This window comes from Nomascus leucogenys, chromosome 24 (genome assembly GCF_006542625.1).
Source record: "Nomascus leucogenys isolate Asia chromosome 24, Asia_NLE_v1, whole genome shotgun sequence".
In the NCBI taxonomy this organism is placed as follows: Eukaryota; Metazoa; Chordata; class Mammalia; order Primates; family Hylobatidae; genus Nomascus; species Nomascus leucogenys.
In genome coordinates, this window is record NC_044404.1 from 13845079 (window position 1) to 13868431 (window position 23353).

At 47.7% G+C, this 23353-nt stretch overlaps 1 protein-coding gene across 1 annotated transcript in view; it reads left to right on the forward strand.

Annotated features, from left to right (window-relative positions):
- The first annotated feature begins 8729 nt into the window (after positions 1-8729).
- Positions 8730-23353, forward strand: part of PDPN (podoplanin) — a 44792-nt gene continuing 30168 nt past the window's right edge. Inside the window, 2 exon segments of the mRNA XM_030805532.1 lie at positions 8730-8839; positions 8841-9019. Of these exon segments, the coding sequence (XP_030661392.1) occupies positions 8730-8839; positions 8841-9019 (289 nt within the window).

Below are 23353 nucleotides of genomic sequence, written 5' to 3' on the forward strand. Positions count from 1 at the left end.
AAATAACTTTATTATTATTTGAGGCAAGGTCTCCTCTGTCACCCAGGTTGAGTGCAGTGGCATGATCTCAGCTCACTGCAACCTCCATCTCTTAGGCTCAAGCAATTCTCCCACCTCAGCCTCCCGAGTAGCTGGGACTACAGGTGTGCACCACCATGCTCGACTACTTTTGCATTTTTTGTAGAGACAGGGTCTCACCAGGTTGCCCAGGCTGGTCCCAAACTCCTGGGCTCAAGTGATCCTCTTGCCTCAGCCTCTCAAAGTGTTGGGATTTCAGGCATGAACCACGGCATCCAGCCCAAGATAACTTATTATATACCTTCTTGAGAATTCTAACAGCATCTGAATTCTAATTCTAACATGGATAAGGAAGGGAGCCTCGGCCATGAGCTTGTCTCCTGTTTGAAGTGGTTGCTGCAGACTCCACGGTTTCTTGTCATTCTGCCTTTGCTTCAGTCTTTCAGGCTCTCCCTTGGCAGCAACACATCTGAGTCAAGAGCCAGGCTTTGGAAGAGGTCAAGTCATAAAATTAAAATTGTCATCACTCTTGCCGTCTGAATTCAGAATAATCCAATGTGGGCCAAAATATCCCAATTCTAAAGCTGGATTTCACACTTAACAGAATATCCACACGTGAGGAAAAGACAGAATGCTCTCCTGCTGCCCACCGTAGGGTACTCTGCTTAAGGGAGGCTGCGCATACACCAGTATTTCAAATTGTCCCTTAAATGCCCTTAGAGGGTTTTTAACATGCCGTAGGCAATGCACTATTCTAGGATTAAGGAGGACTGAGAAGTTTGTCTTTTTTTTCATTTATTTTTGTTTTGAGATGGAGTCTCACTCTGTAGCCCAGGTTGGAGTATGGTAGCACTATCTCAGCTCACCGCAACCTCCACCTCCCAGGTTCAAGCAATTCTGCCTCAGCTTGCCGTGCAGCTGGAATTATAGGCATGCACCACTACACCCAGCTAATTTTGTATTTTTAGTAGAGACGGGGTTTCACCATGTTGTTCAGGCTGGCCTCGAACTCTGGACCTCACGTGATCTGCCCACCTCGGCCTCCCAAAATGCTGGGATTACAGGCGTGAGCCACCACACCTGGTCAGAAGTTTGTCTTTGTATAGCAAAGTGGAAGATGAAATAACGGGATGCGGAAGTAGATCTGTATTGAAAAGAACACATATGTTAGTGGAGAATTTGGAAAATGATGCCCTTTGAACTTTCCTGTGTGCGTATGTGTCGCCTGGGAGGGTCATGCTGCCTTCCCGCTTGGAAGACTGCTGCCCTACTCCGTTGACTTTTATTTTTTCTCAGAACATTCAGCAAAACCTCTCCTTACCTTTTTTATTTCTGCTCCTATCATCTGTCTCCCACACAGAATGCAAGAGGCTCAGAAACCAGGACCTGGATGCCTTGTTCCCTGCCTTGTCCATGAAGTCTAGGACACTGCCTGGCACACAGCTGATATTTAATAGATAGCTGTCAAACAAAAGAATAAGTAATCGGTGTGGTAGCTCCCTGCTGTTGGTGCCAGTAATAAATATGTGATCAGGCTCCTTGGTTCTGCTAAAGAAAACAGTCAAATATCTCCAGTAACATCTTCCAGAAACCCCCTCATGCCTCTTGCCCGTCTCCAGAAACACTAAACAGGCTGCTCCCGTGCAAGGAGAGTTCCGCCCTCTCCAGCACCCAATTCCCCCTCGCTAAAAGGCAGCTTCGAGGCAGGGGCTCTGGAAATCGGATGCTAACAAAAAAGCTGTTTTCTTCCAACTTTATTAACGTTTAAACCTTTTCCTGTTTTCCTGTCATGGTCAAACCCACCTCTTGGCAGCCACTGAAGTCTGAATATTTGAATTAGATTCCTGAACAGTGATTAAAACAGATTCGGGACCTCAACAAGACATTCCAAAATGCCAGCAAGATCCCGACTATTCCAAAGGGACTGCACCCATTGGAGGGAGGCAGGGTGGGGGCTCACCTGAGGGCCTCATGGCCTCATCTCTAGGGGGGCACCGTCTGCGCCGGGGAGAGAATTCCAAGCTGGGACAGCATGAGGCTTGTGGTGGTGGTGGTTTGCTGTCATCACCTCAGCTGGCAGGATGAAGGGAGAAGTTGCTCTCATCAAGCCTCCAGGAGAGCGAGGCTCCTGGGTAGGTGTTACCAGGGATGCACGGAGACCTTACCACCATCATTTTCACAAGCCCAGTTTCCACCCAGGGAAACTGAGTGAAAGAAAGGCTGAGACTGGGATCTGCAAGGCCGCCACCCTTCCAGAGGGCAGGAAGGTAAATACCAGCCTCCCTCCTGCCCTCCCAGACTGTCCCTGCGTGACTTCCCCGTCTCCCACACTGAAACACATTCATTCAGATTGTTTTCCAAGCAGGGTACTGAGTCTTCATAATCAAGGGCTCTCTGAACACACCAATGAAAGGAGCTTTCTGTGTGTATTGGTCTGAATTGTAAAAAACATCAACCTCCCTAATGCTTGTCTGTCCATTAAAACTCAGTATTTATCTTAAAAAAAAAAAAAAAAACCCACTCCGACTCTATGCTCCCAACCCATTAAAGACCTCCATGAACATCAGAGATACCTGATTCAAATTTGACGCATGGGTCCAGCCAATTTTTTCTTTTGGCTTGGAGGATGGGTACTTTGTAAATAAGCAATGTGTTGTTGTGAAGAAAAATTACCAATGGTCTGAGTTCCTTTTTTGCGTTTTTTTGGTGCAGCATGGAGCCCAGCATCAGATGTGGAGTAAATAAAATGGGGCGTCTCGCCTTCCCTGCAAAGGTCACGTTCACCCCCTTGACCAGGTCGGTGCTCTTGGTTCTCCTGGAGTGTGTGGTGCTCACTCTGAACACACGGCCACGGCCAGCAGCGGGGCCTAAGGCTTCCCTAGGATGACAAACAACACAGAAGCCTGTTGATCTGCAGAGTTGAATGTTTTCCTTTCTGCTTCATGCAAAAGCCCCATGCTTTTAATAGACCAGTGGAAAACTAAACGTCGCACCTTATTCCTTGTCCTGAGATGCTGTAGGGCCCCGCCTCAGCCACAGAAGATGCAATTGGTGAAGACTCAACCTTTCCCTACCAAGTGAGTGGGTAGAGCTGCCCACTGAGGGGTCGACCACATGTGATGTCTGTCAGATAAGAGGACAGAGAGGGGGTGGCTGCCTCAAGCCAGACTCAGGTGACATCACAGTCAGCAAATCCTGTTTGATCAAACTGAAGTATGAAATGGATGGGACGGGCGCGGTGGCTCACGCCTGTAATCTCAGCACTTTGGGAGGCTGAGGTGGGCGGATCATGAGGTCAAGAGATTGAGACCATTCTGGCCAACATGGTGAAACACTGTCTATACTAAAAATACAAAAATTAGCCGGGTGTGGTGGTGGATGCCTGTAGTCCCAGCTACTTGGGAGGCTGAGGCAGGAGAATCACTTGAACCCAGAAGGCGGAGGTTGCAGTGAGCCGAGATCACACCACTGCACTCCAGCCTGGCAACAGAGCGAGACTCTGTCTCAATAAATAAATAAGTAAGTAAGTATGAAATGGGTAAAATGTGTCTTCAGCAGCCCCAGGCTTTCTATTTTGTGCGCTTACTCTTTGGCAGTATCCAAGAATCAAGTACCCATGGTACCTCATGGAAATGTCCTCCTGGGAAAGGGAGAGAACCCCATACATGTCAAGGTCTGCGAGACTGACTGTGCTAAGTGTGTGTCCTTCCCAGGTGTACTGGCAGCCTAAAAGGGATCCTTAGCCATCAGTGAGTTTGCAAGGAGGAGGGGAAGTGTACTGAGACTTGGGGAGGTGTTGGCAGGGCTCTCCCAGCAGCCCCCAAAAACACAGAAGTCACTTACTTGTTTCGTCTTTGGCTGATTGTACATTACATGTCATCGACTCCATCTCCAGCCTCAGGCTGTGCTGAGGTTCTTTCATGGTGAGGGTCTTCCGGCGGGCTAAGGAAAATTACAAGCTTGACTTTCACAAGTATTTATGGAGCAGTGGTAGAGGCAGAGGCCAGAGAGAGAGAGAGAGAGCTGTCAAAGCTAAACTCCTGGCTTTGGGAGCTTAGGATATCATCAAAGGGGGCAGAGATAAAGCATAGCTAGGAACACATTGGGCTCAATCCTTTAACTGCAGTGGGGTGGCATGAGACAGCCCTATTGCTGGGAGGAGATCTAGCTCCGCAGGGGTACAGGGCAGGGGCCTTCAAATGGTAGATGCACACAGATTTCCCCAGAAGAATGCCAGCAAGGATGGGTCCAAGGGGATCAATTTCCAATGCCTCAATGTTCCTAAGTTTTCTTCTATTTTATAATTTTTTTTTTTTGTAGAGACAGGGTCTTGCTATGTTGCCTAAGCTGGTCTTGAACTCCTGGCCTCAAGCAATGCTCTTGCCTTGGCCTCCCAAAATGCTGGGGTTACAGGTATGAACCACTGCCCTGGCTCCTAAGTTTTCTTTTCTTTTTTTTTTTTTTTTTGAGATGGAGTTGTGCTCTTGTTGCCCAGGCTGGAGTGCAATGGCGCGATCTCAGCTCACCGCAACCTCCGCCTCCCAGGTTCAAGCGATTCTCTTGCCTCGGCCTCCCTAGTAGCTGGGATTACAGGCATGCGCCACCACACTCGGCTAATTTTGTATTTTTAGTAGAGATGGGGTTTCTCCATGTTGGTCAGGCTGGTCTCAAACTCACGACCTCAAGCGATCCGCCTGCCTCGGCCTCCCAAAGTGCTGGGATTACAAGCATGAGCCACCACACCTGGCCCTGGCTCCTAAGTTTTCTACTGAAACATCTGGGAGAATGCAACACCTTCCCTATAACCCATCCCCAATTTACAAAAAAACAAACCAAAAAAGCAGATACTTATCCATCCCATATCTTATTATGGAGCATTTCCTAGGGTGAAAAAAATCTCTTTAGTCCCAGGTTGGCAGTGTGAAACTGTGTCTTTCCCTGTGTCATCCAGAAAACCACCAGGATGGCTCATATTAGAAAGGCTAATATTAGTGGCAATGTCAGTTTACAAATGAGGAAGAGACTGTCTCCAGCTGGACCAAAGGTGCTCTCTTCAAAGACAGCAGGTTGAGTTTTCTGCCTCCCAGGGCCTGTGTTCCTATTTAGCAGGTTTGGAGGAAAGGCTGTCCATTTACATGAGGGGAGCCAAGTGCGTGCACAATGGGTAAACATACTTGTAACTTACATCCCATGTTCACTTTGGAGCGGAGTTTTAGTTAAAATGAGGTGGCATTTGGTTCTTTACATCAAAATGTGAACTATAGGACACAAAGACAGTTCGTATGCAGCCTCTCTCAGCTGCTGAAACTGGCTTGAGGTGTGCAGTAGCTTATCAGGAGAGAATGTTTGTAAGGCCAGTCCTCTGTCCAGTCAGAGTTGTAGTGGTCTGGGTTATAAATCAGAATTTTGGTCCCACTCAAACTCTTAAGTGTGTTACTTATTCCTGGGCCATAGAGTTGCCTTTGCTATCAGAGATTCAGTTGGGGGTATCTCAGCTCTGGAACATTGCATATTGATTTTTAAAGTTATTATTATTATTATTATTATTATTATTATTATTATTATAGAGTAAGGGTCTAGCTCTGTTACCCCAGCAGGAATGCAGTGGCATGATCATGGCTTACTGCAGCCTTGACCTCCTGGGCTCAAGCGATCCTCCCAACTCAGCATCCTGAGTAGCTGCGATCACAGGTACGTGTCACCACACCTGGCTAATGTTATTTTTATTTTTTATAGAAGCAGGATCTTGCTATGTTGCCCAGGCTGGTCTCAAACTCCTCGCCTCAAATGATCCTCTAGCCTCTGCCTCTCAAAGGATTGGGATTACAGGTGTGAACCACCGCGGGTTGGGGGGCTTGTGTTGAGAAGCATCTCACTTCTCCACTGTGTGTTGAGAAGCATCTTCCCAGCCAGGTCAGCCCAGGCTGCCCGGAGCAGCTCAGCCAGATGCTCTGGACTATGCAGAGGCCTCAGGAAACACAGAGAGCTTGAGGAGACCCTGACGTGTCATCTCCAGCATCCCCCAGGGTGGAAGGTCCCAAACTGGCAGCTCTGGCTCAGCTCCTCGTTCCACTGCTGGTCCCCACCTTTTGGGGGTCCTCTTGCTTCCTAAAAGCAATTTACAGACGTTTCCCACTCAGTCCTGCAAGGCACAGGCACAGTACTAGTAACAGGCTCAACTCCTGCTCTGCAACAGAAATGCATGACCCCACCACTCCTACCTTGTGGTGGCCTCTAAACCCACAGTCCTCAAAGTGGGGACCCAGGACCAGTAGCTTCAGCATCACCTGGGAACTTGTTGGAAATGCAAATTCTTGGGCCCCACCCCTTACCTATTGAATCAGCACTTTGGCAGTGGAGCCCAGCAGTCTTGCCTTCCAGGCAAGCAAGCCCTCCAGGTGAATCCACTGTCAACCTCACTTGTGTAGGAAATGGGTGTCATCAATATTCGGAAGCCAAGGGTTGTTTTGGGGCGGAAAGGAGATAGTGCATGTTCCTGGCAGGAAGGTAAAGGCCAGTATGTAGCAGCTGCTGTTATCTCACCAGTAACGCATCATCACTCACGGCCACAGCTTTTTGAGCGTAAGCGTTTGCCAAGAATGGAGCCACATACCCTCCTTCTTTCCCTCTTCCCCTCAGCTGGGTGGGGTGTCATGCTTCCAGATCCCCTGTGTTTCACTTCAGCTCCTTTAGCTAACTGAGTCTCGCTGCCCAAGGCCCATATTCCTTCTCTCATGACCTGCTGGCTCTATATGGGCCAGGAGGGTGAGTTCTTTCTTCCCTCTGGTCTGCAGGTTCCCCCTCCCAAGACCCAGCCTTTCTCCCTAGGTTTTCAGACCAACAGCACCCAGAGCCGATCCACAAACTCCTTCATCCTGGCCCCTCTCCCCACCTCAGGACCCCCAGCTGAATGCAATTCCTTATTACCTCCCACTCCTCCATCCTGATCAAAAGGTCATGTGACCAACCTTCCAGATTCTAGACACATCCGGGGGGTGCGGGATAGAAGGCAGGTGTCCTTGAATCATGACCTAGCCTCAGCATCCCTCTAAATTAGTTGCATGTAACCCAATCTCCCCCACCTAGGCTTCATTGTGTTTCAATCTTTTAAATAAAGCAGGCCATCTTTCTTTCTGTGTGTGACCTTGGAGTTACACATATGCAAAATAGATGTGCATCTATTCTCCATCTAACAGGCTCAACAGACAATGCACAATTCCTCCTGTCAACAGACATTATTGACACTAGAGTCATAAAACGCATCTCCAAGATGGGGAAGTCAGTTCAAGAAAATCTGTATCATGGGTTTTTTCTCTTTACATTTCCAACCCCTTGGCTCTAGGGGTGTTGCCCCTACCCCTCATCTTCTAGGTTCAGGTGTTCAGCTCCTGTTTGTAGCCCCAGGACAAGACGTTACCTGGGAAATGCAGAATCTCTCCCTACCCCACAACGGAATTGCACCTGCATAACCAGCGCCCCGGTAGATCCGGCTGAGAAGCTATGATGAAGGGCAAGGTTTGCCAAATGTTCCTGGGGACAAGTTCTCCTGCGACACTGGTTTAAAATAGGAATTCCCAAAAGGTCTGATTAATGAGTTTGGATTGGAACCCAGGAAACTGGGCATTTTAAACAATCTCTCCTGTGATTCTTAGAAAGTAAATTTATAATGGGGAGGGATCAAAGATAAGCATCTGAAAACAATTTTCACCCAATGTGGAGCTTTGAGACAGCGTTAGTCTTCAGGTTCTTTTGTTGAATGGAATTTGTGGCATCTGGGAGTGGAGCAGAGACCACTTCCCAAACTCCTGTTCTTCTTCTTTTTTTTTTAAATTCCAGCAATTCAGAAGGAATTAAAGTAAAAGACGTTAAGTTCTCTGGTTGCTGATATCTGGTACCTGAGATCAAGGCAAGATTGCTTAAACCAGTAAAGTGAGGATTATAGGGGCAAACTCAGGAATAAAGAGGGTGAACCGGGCCTGGAAGGGGACACAGGTTTGGGGACCAGACGGGTCACCGCTTGGCCCGGCCTAATCCAACTGCGCACATCGGTGGGCCACAGCATCCCAGCGCTGGATCCCCGGGTCGGGAGAGGCGGATGGAGTTCAGCCTCTTTTTCAAAACTGCCAAAACCACCCGGTCTGCCAAACTCCCCCACCAGCCAGCTCTGGGGCAGCCCCCCGGAGCCCGCCCGCTCCGGTCCGTGGGACAAGGGCGCAATTGACCAGCGCGGGCCGCCTCCGGCCCACCCAGATGACGGCCAACTTCTCTCTCTTTTTTTTTTTTTTTTTTTAAGCCATCAAATTCAATATTTACAGAAACAACCCCATGCTTGGTTCTAAAACTACTGGCCACTCAAGAACAGTTTACTTCTCACTTCTGTCCATAACAAGAAAAACATAGACTTGTGCCTTACTCTTAAAAAAAAAAAAAAGAATAATAAATATAGGTTTTTTTAAATTTTATATATAATTTTAAAAACCCCGTTCGTTGCATGTGGTCCCTTTCCCTCCTGTTGTTGAACAGAATAAAAGCCCATTTTGCCAGGGCCCGCAGTTCTGGCGGCCCCCACAGCTGCGGCCCTGTAACTTTAAACCTGGCCTGAGATCATCGTTTTGGCGCCGGCCAAACAGAGCCTGAGGGCGGGCCTAGCGCGCCCTGACGGAGACCACCTTGCGGCCGACCCCGCTCCCCCGCCTCCTCGGGAGAGATAAATGCTGACTCGGCTCGGAAAGTTCTCAACTGCAAAGTTTGCCGTCCGGCTGCCTAGGGTCTGGGAAGCTCGGGCCCCCTCCCGCTCCGGGGCTTCTGCTTCCACCCCTCCGGCCCCCACCGTCGCACTCCTACAGGCTGGGCCTGTGGCCGCGGTGCTTTTTAATCTTCCCCCAGCTCAGAAACTTGCTGCTCGGCCCCCAGGAGAGCAACTCAACGGGAACGATGTGGAAGGTGTCAGCTCTGCTCTTCGTTTTGGGAAGCGCATCGCTCTGGGTCCTGGCAGAAGGAGGTAAGACCCAGCGCAAGTGGCTTCCTGCGGTCGCTGATGGGGACGAGCGAGCAGAGACTTGCTGGAATGCCCGGGCCTGGTATTCGAGGTTGTCCAGGGGAGCGCGGGGGAGCTGAGGGTGTGTGCGTGCCAGGCGGCTGAGCCCCGGAGGAGGAGAGGCAGCGGCTTAGCCGGTGCCAGGTCCCAAAGACGCAGCTGCGCGGGTGTGTCGGGAGGAGCCCCGGAATCCACAGGCTGCGAGGTGTGGGCAGCAGAGAGGGCCTCCCTCCGAATCGGCAGCGCCAGAGAGATCGGGTGGAAGGTTCACAGTAGGCAGCCCCGCTTGCTGGCAGCAGTGACTGGGGTTTCCTTCCCATAGGGCGGTGTGTTGGAGGAATATGCACGCCTCGGGAGAAGCTGTATCCATAGAAGGGACGTTCAGGAGGGCTTGGGCCAAGAGGAGGGTTCCCCACTCTGCGGTGGCCCTGGTCCCCCTTTGGGACTACCTAGTCTGGCGCCGTGCCTGTTGTTGGACACACTCAGCACCCCGTCACTGGACTGGGAGAGGCCTCCTTTTTCCTCTTTAGAGAGGATGGTGTGTGTGGAAAGAATCCAAGTGGAGGCTTCTGAGAAGTGTGAGTGCATGAGGATTGTTACGCGTTAGGAACATTGAGGTTTAAGTGGGTTTGAGCCACGTGTTCATCTTGGGCAACAACATCAGTGGCTGAATGCCTGTTGGTGACTCCTTAGGCTTTAAATATATTGGATCCCATGTTGGAGTGGGGGCGTCCACAGCTTCATTACCCTTTGTCCTCTCCTGGAGCCTTACCTCTTCCTGCTGGGTTGCTGTGTTGGTGATCTCCATTGACATCTGTCAACATTTTGTTTCTTTTCTTGGGTTTTTATTTTTCTGTTTTCTCAGTAGAACATATGTTCTGCAGGACGCAGCTACATCCAGCCTTGATTCCCCACGGCCAAAACAATGCCTGGCCACATAGTAGTTGCTCACCAAATGTTGGTTGAAGGAATTGTAAGCTAACTCGTGATCTTTGGGGCTGGAGGTTGCTGAGCTGTGCTGTGAAAAGTAAACATTTTCCAAAAATTGAGGATCAAGGTAGGCCTAGGCCCAGAGGAATACTTCTTGGAGAGGGAGCGGTTTGCAGGAGGGGTGCGCCTAACCTGGCCTCCTACAATTGTCCACACAGACAAAAATACCCATTCTCAGGGAAATGATAGAGTACTGCTCTGTGCTGGGCTGTCTGCTTCAAAGGGACTGAGCAACTCTTTTTATATGGGCCGTGGGTTATTCGTAGCAGTCCTATCTTTGGAACTTCTCTTTCCACTGGAATATATACAGTTCTGTATTTTCAGTTACATTTCCTTTTTGGCGAGACAATGTGCAAATGACACCGTTTTGTGCTCACCAGGGCAAAGCCAGGGAGCGCCCTCACTTCAGCATCTCAGCCCTGCTAAAGAAAAAGCTGCTGGGTAACATCCTTTGTTTTTGTCCAGGGAAGCTTTAGCTGTGATTCCCTTCAGCCAGCTCCTGAATGTCAAAGGTACTCCTAAAAGATGGCGTTAAAACCGAAAAACCATCGTTGGTGCTGGAAACTTGTAGTGAAGTGGTATGGGGGGCTGGCTGAGTGAGGGTGGGTGCTGAGTTGCCTGGCTGCCAGAGGAGCAGAGGCCCGGCAGGGTTTTTGTCTGAGAATAATGAGCGAGGCGACTTGAATATGGATGAATAACATCACTGAGCACAGCTATTGTCGGCTTTTGTTGGGAGCTGGGCTTGGGGGGTAATTATGGGGATGAATTTTATGATCCTTTTCAGAAGATCCTACGCCCTACTGGGTTTCCCTCCTCCAGGGTTATAATCTGGTTCAGTTGTATAATCTGGTCCCATGCGTGTCATCCCTTTGGGTGTTAGTGGATTCAAAGCAGGTCTGTTGTCCACACATCTGGTGTTTTCTTCCATTGTCGGGCCCACCCTCATGCTGAACTTTCATCGGGAAGGCACGTTTTTGGGGCCTCTTCATTAGAGAGTTTATTTTGTGAGATTCTGCAAGCTGCTGCTCGCCGCTAACCCACATGCGCTTTTCCGGGACTAGTCCACCCAGGATTAATCATGTGGCCAACAAATTTCCCTGTGATTTCCCCGAAACGCTTGCCAGTTTGGAGGCCTTGAAATCCTCATGAGTTGTTAAGAGTTTTTGTTGCACTGAAGGCACTTAATAAAGATCAGGTCTGTTAGAGGCTTTGTGAAGGAGGCCTCTGCATTGCACTGGTGTAGAAGATCCAAAATAGCATTGAATGTAGAAAAGCACAATATAAAAAATGTGTCGGGGCGTGAGAAGGCTAAGTCTGGACATGGCCAAAGGGAGTAAACTCCTTCCTTTCTTTGGCTTCTGTAAAATGAGCAGCACGCGACTGACTCTACACTGTAGAATTATAAGGACCTCAAGCCTTGGCATGACAGTGGAGCGTCAGGCCAAAGGACACGACCATCCTCTCATTCCCATCGCCTGCCACGTGCTAGGAATGTTTCTAGCTACTTCTTTCTTTCAATCCTCGTAACACCTGTAAATTACACACTCTTTTCTCGGAATATACCAGAACTGGGTTTCTAACTTCGAACCTCAAGATCTTTTTACTACACTACTCTGCCATTTAAAAAAAAAAAACAAAAAAAAAACAGAGGCTTGGGCGTGGTGGCTCACACCTGTAATCCCAGCACTTTGGGGGGCCGAGGCGGGCGGATCATGAAGTCAGGAGTTCGAGACCAGCCTGGCCAATATGGTGAAACCCCATCTCTACTAAAAATACAAAAATTAGTTAGGCATGGTGGTGCGCCCCTGTAGTCCTAGGTACTCGGGAGGCTGAGGCAGAAGAATCGCTTGAACTCTTGAGGCGCAGGCTGCAGTGAACCGAGATCACACCACTGCACTCCAGCCTGGCAATAGAGCGAGACTCCGTCTCAAAAAAAATAAATAAAAACAAAGTAAATAAAAACAAAGTAAAGAGGTCAAACTTGAAATTAAAGGTTAACCTCACTTTAAGCCTCTTAAACACAGAAACAAAATTTTCTAAAGATACGAAAATTCCTTTACATTAAATGCTCCCCATGATGTCCTTTTAAGAATGAAATTGTCACAATACATTAAAATAGGATTTATTAATTCATTCTGCAAATAGTTACTAAGCATTTCCTGAGTTTTTGGTGTGTTACTAGATGCACAATTTGAACTGTATGCACTTGTGAGAGACGCACACCTCACATTCTAAAGTGTGCCCTGCAGTCCTCACCAGCAAAGCAATGAACATGCACTTTTAAATTCCATCAGCTTATCTGAATATTTGTCATACTTCTGGCTTTGGAAAGGAGGCATGCCAGGTTATAACTTGTGGAAATACGACGGGGGAGGAGGAGGAGGAGGGAGAGAGAACTCAGCTACTCAGGATTACCCTGGTGAAATTTATTTGACGAATCTGAATCAGATCCTGTAGGGCTTTTCCAGGAAGCCTTGCCACTCTTGGTGCCCCAAAACCTCTCAGGGAAATACCCAGTGTGCACGTTTTATTGAAGAGAATCAACTGATGGAGGGTGCTGGACACTTCCAAGTGGACAGTTACTGCGATGAGTCTTAGGATTCTCATTTCCTGGGCAGGAGATACAGCTCTGTGATTAGGCATTTTATCCGGGGCTGTGAGCTAGAGCCCCGGTAGGGAATAACTGGAATTCTGCCAATTCCATCCAAGGCAGGAAAACAAGGTGACTGTTTCCTTCCCACATGTCTAACCCCAGCGCCCGTCCATTGGCCTGTTGGCAGCCAGCCAGGTGATGGCAAGCTCCCCTGAGTGTCAGCCAAAAGAGGTAGGAGGGCTCACCCTCCTTTTTGTCTGGCTGAGTGTCTTTGCCTTGAGAATTGCTCAGAGGGGGATTTGTCCTTTGAAGTGAATGAAGCTAAGTCCAGGGGGAAGTACGCAGGTATGGCTAACTGGTTCACGTACTTTTTTGAGGAGCTGAAAGCTGACATTGTGAGGCAATGCTAAATTTAACGAACCCCACCCCCCGCCCAAACACACACACACACACCACACACCACACACACACACACACACACACACACACACCCGGAGAAAGATGTGATGTGCTCTTGACCCCCGTCCAGAGAGGCTGGGCCACAAAGTGCCCCAGGCAGTAGAGGGAGCCCAACCCTGAGCCACTGGAGTAATAATCACCATTGTTAATGTTTGCAACATGTACAAATGCCAGTTACACAGAGTGTAAATGGGAAGCAGGAAAGGGGCATGCTAGAATATTTTTAACATATTATTGATGAGAACAGGGCACTTCCCACAGTTCATCAGGGTGTCTCCATCCAGGAGAACACAACACAACTCATATTAAAAAAGCTGTGATACAGCAAATATTGTCTTGCCCCAAAGAGAAGGGAATCAGTTTGCCTAGAAGAGAAGAATGAGAATTTGTTGATGTTTAAACCTTCCCTGCCCAAAGAATTAACTGATTTAGCAAATTTTTTTATTATATATAATATAAATATATATGACTATATATTATATATTTACATATATATTATATATATAATATATATATTTTTTGAGGCAGTTTCACTCTGTCACCCAGGCTGGAGTCCAGTAGCACTATCTCGGCTCACTGTAGCATTGACCTCCCAGGCTCAAGCGATCCTCCCACCTCAGCCTCCTGAGTAGCTGGGACCACAGGTGTGCACCACCACACCCAACTGTTTTTGTATTTTTAGTAGAGATGGAGTTTCACCATATTGCCCAGGCTGGTCTCCAACTCCTGAGCCTGCCTTGGCCTCCCAGAGTGCTGGGATTACAGGTGTGAGCCACCATACCTGGCCAACAAATATTTATTGAATAGCTACTGTGTAAGTCAGGCAGTGGGGAACAAGACAAACCCTATCCCTGCTTACAGTTAGTAGGAAAGGTGTCATATGTGGTGGCTGGGGATATTCTGATCTCAGTCAAGGTGGTTCTGTGATGAATCAGAGATCTTTGTTTTGTCACAGTCTAGAAATTTATGCCACCCGACAGCTCCACCCTTTGCTTCTGTTATAAATACGAAAGATAGCATCTTGTGGGGTATCTCACCCCTGAGAAGGGCATGCCTTGGACAGCAAATATGCATACAAAGCGTTGGAAAACAGTTTCCTGTTCTAAATAAACTATTTGGTTTTCTGGCCTCTTGTGAGCTTGGCTAATGGGAAACAGTTTGTTCTGAGCCAAATCTCCCCATAAGATTAAATGTGAATCTGTAAAGCTAAGGGATCTAGATTCTGAATGGCTGGTGTTAATAGCACTAACAATATAATAACAGCTAGCGTTTACTCAGCGCTTAGCATGTGTGAACCCCTTTCTAAGCCCTGTTTCATTCAGCCCTCACAACAGACCTACTCGGCTGGAGCTTCTTGTATTTTATAGAGGAATTGAGAGACTCAGTGAGGTTCAGTAGCCCACATGCAGACGCAGAGCTTGTAAATGGCAGCAGTGAGACGTGAACCCAGGCTGCTCAACCCTAGAGCTCATGCCCCTTACCACTTAGCTACACAATCAGCTATGCTTGGAATAGCTTAAATCCATGTCACGGAGGACACCCAGAAGAGTGAGAGGTTGATTCCTTCAAGTACTTCTTACCTTATGGCAGTAAACCACTTGTACTGATTGATTGATTGATTGATTGATTGATTGATTGATTGACTGAGATGGAATCTTGCTCTGTCGCCCAGGCTGGAGTGCAGTGGTGCGATCCCAGCTCACTGCAACCTCCGCCCCCCAGGTTCCAGCCATTCTCCTGCCTCAGCCTCCCAAGTAGCTGGGACTACAGGCTCATGCTACCACACCAAGTTTGTTTAACTTTTTGAGGAACTGCCATTCTGTTTTCCAAAGTGGCTGCACTATTGACAGTTCCACTAACAATACATGCTGTTCTGGTTTCTCCACATCCTCACCAACACTTGTTTTCTTTCTCTGTGTGTGTGTTTACGTTGTAGCCATTCTAATGTGTATGAAATGACATCTGGCAGTTTCAATTTGCATTTTCCTAAAGATTAGTGATGCTGAGCATCTTTTTATGCACTTCTTAGCCAATTGTATATCTTTGGAGATGTGTTTGTTTCAATCCTCTGCTCACTAAAGTTGAGTTAAATCCTTTGCTAACTTTATATTATTGATTGAAAGCCTCCTTTATATATTCTAGGTATTAGACCCTTAAATATATGAATTGCAGACTTTTCTCCCATCCTGTGGACTGGGTTGTCTTTTCAATTTCTTGATAGCAACCATTGAATAGCGTTTAAAATTTTGGTGAAGTTAAATGTATGTGTTTTGTTGCTTGTACTGTTGGCGTCATCTAGGAAGCTGTTGCCTAGTCCAAGCTTACAGGGATTTACTCTTACAGTTTTAGCTCTGATATTTGGGTGTTTGATTCATTTAGAGTTCATTTTTGTATGGGCTGTGAAGTAGAGGTCCAGCTCCATTCTTTTGCATGTGGGTATCCAGTGGTCAAGGTACTATTCGTTGAAAAGATGATTTTTTTTTTTTTTTTTTTTTTGAGACAGTTTCACTCTTGTTGCCCAGGCTGGAGTGCAATGGCACGATCGTGGCTCACCACAACCTCCGCTTCCTGGGTTCAAGTGATTCTCCTGCCTCAGCCTCCGAGTAGCTGGGACTACAGGCATGCACCTCCACACCCGGCTAATTTTTGTATTTTTTAGTAGAGTCGGGGTCTCTCCATGTTGGTCAGGCTGGTCTCAAACTCCCGACCTCAGGAGATCCGCCCGCCTCTGCCTCCCAAAGTGCTGGGATTACAGGCGTGAGCCACCGTGCCTGGCCAAAAAGATGATTCTTTCTTCACTGGAGAATCTTGGCACCTCTGTCAAAAATCAATTACCCATAAATGTATAGGTTTAATTCTGGATTAAATTGATCTGTATGTCTATCCTGCTACCAGTAGCACCGTCTTGATTACTGCAGCTTTGTAGTAAGTTTTGAAATGGAAGTATGAGTCTACTTTGTCTTTACCAAGATTGCTTTGGTGATTCTCCTGTCTGTATTTTAATTATTTGTGTACATATCTTGTCCCTTAGAGAAGAGAGCACTTAAAAGAGCGTGTGGTAGGTACGTAGTAAACATTTGGCAGGAAGAAGAGGGAGGAAACAGGATAGATGCATAGGAATGACAGAAAGCAGATAATAAAAGCATAAAAATCAGGTAGGAGGGATGAGAGATTAGGAACCAACTTGGTAAGGAAAAGGCATTTATACACCCGGCTCTAGATATGGTAAGTTTGAGGTAAATAGTAAGACACCCAATTTGATGGATCTGATGAGTACCTGGGAAGATAGTCAATTAAAAGAGTGTCAGAGCTAAGCCCTTGAGGTGAAGTTTGCTGCTTGAATTTCCCCTACATTAGAACAAAGGGAGAAAAATGGCAAGGGAAGAACAGAAGAGATCCTCTTAGCCAAAAACAACTATTTTCTAAAAATCTACCAAAGCACGCTTCAAGGTCCCAAACCAGGCTTGGGATCGAGGCCAAGGGACACTAGTGGAAATGGCCACATTCTGCACATTCCTGCAGGCCTCGTCCTCCTGGGCTCACAGCTGGGCTGTCTGAGCTGCGTGGGGTGGACGGTGAGGTCAGATGCAAAGGGGCTTCTTTTCTCCCTCTTGCAAAATCAGGGCCTACTCAGCTGACAGCCCTGAGTGAATCAGCTCAGATTTCCATTCAGTTTCCGAGCAGACGGTAAGTGCTTCCCAAACACACCCCACTGAGAAGCTCTGCTCCAGGACAGCACTTCTAAAGCAGGTTTTTGTCATTTGGTACTAAGTGGCCCTCCCTAGAAGGGGAATGTTCATGACACCAGCCCTAGCTGAGTTCCAGAAAAGTTTATTACAGAGCTGAGATTTCAGTCTACAAAACTGTGAACTCATTTCCTCTTGGACTGAGAATGTTCTGCTTTGGTCAAGAGAAAAACGTCTCCCCAGGTTGAGTAATCTTGGTTGGGTTGTAATCAGCAGCCTCTAATGTGAACACTGAGCAGTTCTGAGCCATGTTTGTGCTTGATGAGTGTGTTGATTCACTCCCATGAACTCTGAAAACTATGAATGTCATTCAACCATTCATTCAGGCAGCAGAGACTGTGCTAGTGGCTGGGCCATAAACTTACAGCAGGATGGGGCGTTGCCCTCAAGGAGCTTGTAGATGCTGGTAGGGAGGAGGCAGTAAATGCCAAAATGTTATCAGATTCTGTACTAGTTTAGAGGAGATTACTTTCTCCTGGCAACTTGGAAGAGCTCTGAAGGGAAGTTGATTTTACCTGGGCAATGAAGGAGAGGTGGGGCTTGGAAGGGCACTGATTGAGCTAAAAGATGAACCTGCAGGTGCCCTTGGCAGCCCCTCCTCAATAATCTCCTACAGAAGCCGCCATCAAGGGCAGCTCAGTCTACTCCAGACCTTTCTTTAGAAGTAGAGAGGAATATAACAGGGAGCTGGTCAAGAGTAATCGGTGCATGTGAAGACACAGTGGTTGGGAGCATGGGTTTGAGAGTCTGAATAGATGGCAATGTCTAATCCATGCATTGGCACTTGCTCATTTCATGGGCAGTTGACTTAACCTCTCAGCCTTACCGTTGTCAGCTAAAAAATGAGGATGATACTAGTTTGCAAGACTCTGTAAAGAACAAGAGAGCGGCCAGGTGCGGTGACTTATGCCTGTAATCCCAACACTTTGGAGGCCGAGGTGGGCAGATCACCAGGTCAGGAGATCGAGACCACCCTGGCTAACACAGTGAAACCCCGTCTCTACTAAAAATACAAAAAAAAGAAAAAAAAAAAGCCGGGTGTGGTGGCAGGCACCTGTAGTCCCAGCTACTCGGTAGGCTGAGGCGGGAGAATGGCGTGAACCCGGGAGGCAGAGCTTGCAGTGAACCGAGATTGTGCCACTGCACTCCAACCTCAGCGACAGAGCGAGACTCCCTCTCAAAAAAAAAAAAAAAGACCGAGAGCATGCACCTGACGCCACAGTTTGCACATTCTCCCGTAAATCCAGCAAATAGCACTTGTTATTAAAACACCTCATGGATTATCTTAGAGGTTAAATGTAAAGATCTGTGAAAGATACACATGAGATTTCAGTTCTTTCCCTCTTGAAAGGGGAGAGAGAATAGATCTGATTGAGAGATAATGTCATACCTGTATTATGTCGTAAGGATCTTATATCCTATCCCTTCTTGATGATGTGGCTGTGAGCAAAACATCAATATTCAATTTGCCTAGTGACTTAATGTGACTCCTTGCTATTGAAAGGAAAATGGAGTCCCTCTCATTGGCCCCTCTTCTTCATTGCCCAGTTCAGCTGCAGAAACCCTCAAAGTGTTGCCCTCAACTTTGGGAGGTGACCCAAGGGGACACCTCCCCCGTCCCAAAGAGCCCAAAGCAAACTCTGGGGCAGGGGGTACTGTGCAGACTGCCTCCCAGTTTGTAGTCAGGGAAAGCGGTTTCACATCTTCATGTGCTGGATTTCTCCTGATTTCTCCAGAGGAACTAGTGACACGTGTCTGATCTCCTCAGCTTTGACATGTTTCTCTTACATTTTACAGAAGAGTCACACACCCGCAGTGCCATTAGCACACAGTCAGGTCTCATCTCGTCATTGGCCTCGTCCCACAGGGGCTGACAGGACCTGCCACAGTGAATGGGCATGGCGCTGCTCACGCGAAGTCGAACGGCAGGGCAGCCAAGTTCCCCTTCGCAGGTGCCGTGCTATCTTCAGCTACGCCGTCTCTTTTCATTACAGGGGAAGGTGTTTAACAACTCGGGGGTGAAGCCTGGTGGACAGCGGCAGGGACATTATAAATACAGAAGATAATTTTAAAGAAGTGTTCCGGCTGGGTGCAGTGGCTCACAACTGTAATCCCAGGACTTTGGGAGGCTGAGGCGGGCAGATCACCTGAGGTCAGGAGTTCGAGAGCAGCCTGGTCAACATGATGAAATCCCGTCTCTACTAAAAATACAAAAAATTAGCCGACATGGTGGCAGGTGCCTGTAATCCCAGCTACCTGAGAGACTGAGGTGGGAGAATCGCTTGAACCCAGGAGGCGGAGGTTGCAATGAGCCAAGATTGTGCCACTGCACACTAGCCTGGGTGACAGAGCAAGACTCTGTCTCAAAAAAAAAAAAAAAAAAAAAAAGTTCTACCTGAATGTATAAATGTACTTCTGCTGTCACTCAACAGGCATCTGCTAAATACCTACCATGGTGCCAGACTCTAGGAATCTATGGGGCAGTGTGGACTTCAGTTAGCGCTGTGTATGCCTGGAGGAAAATTCAGTGAGGGGACATGTCTGTGGGTACAGAGTGGCAGGCAGGCCAAAGCCTAGATTAATTCACAGTTCTCTAGATTTTCCAGGGCCAAACTTTTGGTCCAGTAAGCAATTTACCAGACTCCATGGAAGGGGTGAAGGGGGGAAAAAATTCACTGGCCACATCAGTGATTATGTCGATCATGCCCAGTGGCTGCTCGAAGTTGAGGGCACACAGCTCTGGGTTTAGGGAGTGGCTTTCTTCGTGTAAAGGAGCTTTGGGAATTCAGAGGTTAGTGGTTGCATCAATATTCCAGACGAGGTCAGGCGTGTTCAGGGTGGTGTGGCTGTAAGCAAAACATCAATATTCCAAAGGAAGGCTTCAACACTAGGTCAGGAGATGGGCCAGGCTACGGGACACAAGGGGCAACTCAAAAGATACAGCTGATAGAGGGAAAATTCTAATGCCTTTCTCCTGATTGTCGGAACCCACTTCAGGATGACTGAGGGAAGCAACAGCAAACAGCTAAGTTTGGGACATTTTTGAACTGAGCTGAAGGACTGTAGAGAGATATGAGCACCTCCGTGACTGCAGTCGGTGGTCGGCAGAGTGCTGGAAAATGTTGGAGGTTGGCACCTTTCTACTGTTTGGGGTGTGTTTATTTTCAGGCTTCTGGGCTCAGTTTTGAGACGTGACAGAAAAATAATACACAAAAGCCTTTGTTTGGGCAAAAGAACAGAAGTAGATGTTTTTGTTTTTCAAATAGACATTTTAACATCTCTTCAAAAGCATAACTTTATCTCGAGTGTAATTGGGGAGGTGCTAGAGTTAATTATTAGTTATCCTAGAGTTCTATAGGGGAAAACCAGAACTTCCTAGAATATGAATTTAAAAAAAATTCTGCTTCTCAACAGCCACAAGTCATTCCAACACCATTTCGTCATCCATCTACAAAGACATTTATTTGTGCATTTAGACACCAGGGCTGCCCAAGATGCTAGAAAACACTGAGCAACATGAAAGACCCCTTTAATCTGTTGACTAATACCCTAAGTTTCCTTTGAAAATCCCGAGGGTAACTCAGCTTGTATCTTGTTTACTTTAAAAATCAGCATCACCAGTTCAAGATAAAATGCTGTAGAAACTGCTTCTCCAGTGGTCAGATTAGGGAGCTGCAGGTCTGCAGAAATAGGAGTGAAAGAAACTTCTCACTCACTCACGTCAAGATGGAAATGGCACAGGAGCTCTTTAGCTAAATTTTATGTAGAGGACTTAACGAGAGGAAGTCCCCATCTAAAGACTCAGCATCGCAAAGGGGCAGCCTTCTTTGTTCAGTAGATCTGTTTCTACTCTAAATGTTGTTTGTCAGTAGAGCTGTAACAGGTGGTAAAATGAATTCTCACTTTGGGAGGCCAAGGCGGAAGAATCGCTGGAGCCCAGGAGTTTGAGACCAGCCTGGACAACATAGTGAGACCCTGTGGTCTACAAAAAAATAAACCCAATTAGCCAGGCATGGTGGTACGTACTTATAGTCCCAGCTACTCGAGAGGCTAAGGCGGGAGGATCACTTGAGCCTGGAAAATCGAGCCTGATCCTGGCACCTTCCCTGATACACACATTCTATTCACTTACTTGAGTTAGAGTGGCCTCTGGGACTCAACTGAGGTCATCCCCTCCTCAACATCTCCTGGCTTCCCTTCACATGCCAAATGCAACTGAAACCCCATCCTTACAGCAGTTCTACCGAACCACCGCTCCACACCTCTCAGCCCCCTGTCTGCCCTCCTTAGCCCCTCCACCCGGCCACACTGACCACCCTCCCTCCCGTGCAGCGACCCATACTCGTTCTGGGCTTCGGGGTTAGTTAGCACTGGCTTTTCCCCTATCTGGAACTCACCCATTCACTCAACAGCTACTTACTGAGTGCCTGGTATGTGCCAGGGATTTCAGACATTGTGGACATTGAGATGAAGCAGCCTTTATCAAGCTTTTATATTCCAGTAGGACAGACAAGTAGCGAGTTAGGTAGCAGGGTGGGGGTAAGCATTCAGGTATATGTGCCGTGGAAGAGGGGAGGGGTACTCGCTTAAAAGGACAGTCCAAGAAAGTGCCCCCCCTCTTTTTTTTTTTTTTTTTTTTTTTTTTTTTTTTTTTGAGATGGAGTCTCGCTGTGTCGCTAGCCTGGAGTGCAGTGGCGCAATCTTGGCTCACTGCAACCTCCTCCTCCAGGGTTCAAGGGATTCCCCTGCCTCAGCCTCCTGAGTAGCTGGGGCTACAGGTGTGCACCACCACGCCTGGCTGATTTTTTGTATTTTAGTAGAGGCGAGGTTTCACCATGTTGACCAGGATGGTCTCGATCTCCTGACCTTATGATCCACCTGTCTCAGCCTCCCAAAGTGCTGGTGGGATTACAGGTGTAAGCCACCATGCCCGGCCAGAAAGTTCCCTGAAATCTGAAGGCACGAGGGAAGCTATCTTGATGTGTTCAAGAAGCTATCTTTTCTTTGTTGTTTTTTTTTGTTTTTCCGACAGAGTCTTGCTCTGTCACCCAGGCTGAAGTGCAGTGGTGCAATCTCAGCTCACTGCAACCTCCACCTCCTGGGTTCAAGTGATTCTTGTGCCTCAGCCTCCTGAGTAGCTGTGATTACAGAGGCCCACCACCACACCTGGCTAATGTTTGTATTTTAGTAGAGACGGGGTTTCACCATGTTGGCTAGGCTAGGTTCGAACTGCTGACCTCAAGTGATCCATCTACCTTGGCCCCCCAAAGTGCTGGGATTAATAGCTTATCTGATGTGTTGCTTATTTTTTTATGGTGACCCCACCCCACTCCAAGAGTACTCAAGTCCTTAAGAGTGGAGACCTTCCTTACCTGTTCACTTCTCTGTCTCTAGCGCTGAGAATGTGGCCCAGCGCATAGCAGGTGCTTGGTAAATATTTGTGGAAGGAATACAAGTGCTGGGAGCTGGGGCTGTAGAGGTGAACTCATGCAGGCTTCAGTCTTGGTTTTTGCTGCTGCCTTAACTTGCACAGTTAAGAGGAGAGAGGGCTGCTGCTGCTCAAAGAAACACCTCCTTTTAGAGTGAGTCATACCTTCCTTCTAACCTGCCGTTGCTGAAAGTTTAGATTCGTCCAGATTTCTCCTAGTAAGGGGACACACTGGAGGAGGTCAAGACTTGGTCATTAAATAAGACTGGAAGATTCTAACAAGATGGGATTTCATAAGAGGCAGTGAGGTGCCAGGGGAAGCGATTGTTTGGGAAGATGAGGATGGCACGTGGGCAGAAGGGGAAGGATCTCAGAACCCAGGGAGGGAGGTAGCAGGCATTTTAGCCCAAAGCTGCCAGGAGAGCACATCACGAAAATGCACAGCTGCTTTTTAGTTGTGTGTTGGTGAGTCCAGGGATGCGGTCAGAACATTTGGCTTTGTGTCCGCTAATGAATCACATGAACTTGGCGCGTCACTTAACTTTTTTTTTTTTTTTTTTTTTTTTTTTTTTTTGAGATGGCGATTCACTCTTGTCACCCAGGCTGGAGTGTAATGGCACAATCTCAGCTCACTACAGCCTCTACCTCGGTTCAAGCGATTCTCCTGCCTCAGCCTCCCGAGTAGCTGGGACTACAGGCCTGCGCCACCATGGCCAGCTCATTTTTGTACTTTTAGTAGAGAAGGTGTTTCACCACGTTGGCCAGGCGGTCTTGAACTCCCGACCTCAGGTCATCCACCTGCCTTGGCCTCCCAAGGTGCTGGGATTATAGACGTGAGCCACCCCGTTGGGCCACATCACTTAACTTCCAACCTTTGTTAAAGAAACAATAATTCTGACACTTGTTAAAACTGTACGGAAGACTTAGTCAAGACCACTGTAATAAGGGGCATTGCCATAGGGAAGAGAGCTCAGGTTCACCTCTGGGTGAAAGGAAAAGTGGGGATTTGTATCCCACAAGCAGAATGAGGGGGTCAGTGGGTGGAAAATTCCTAAGAGATGGGGTTGGGGGGACTCTTGCTA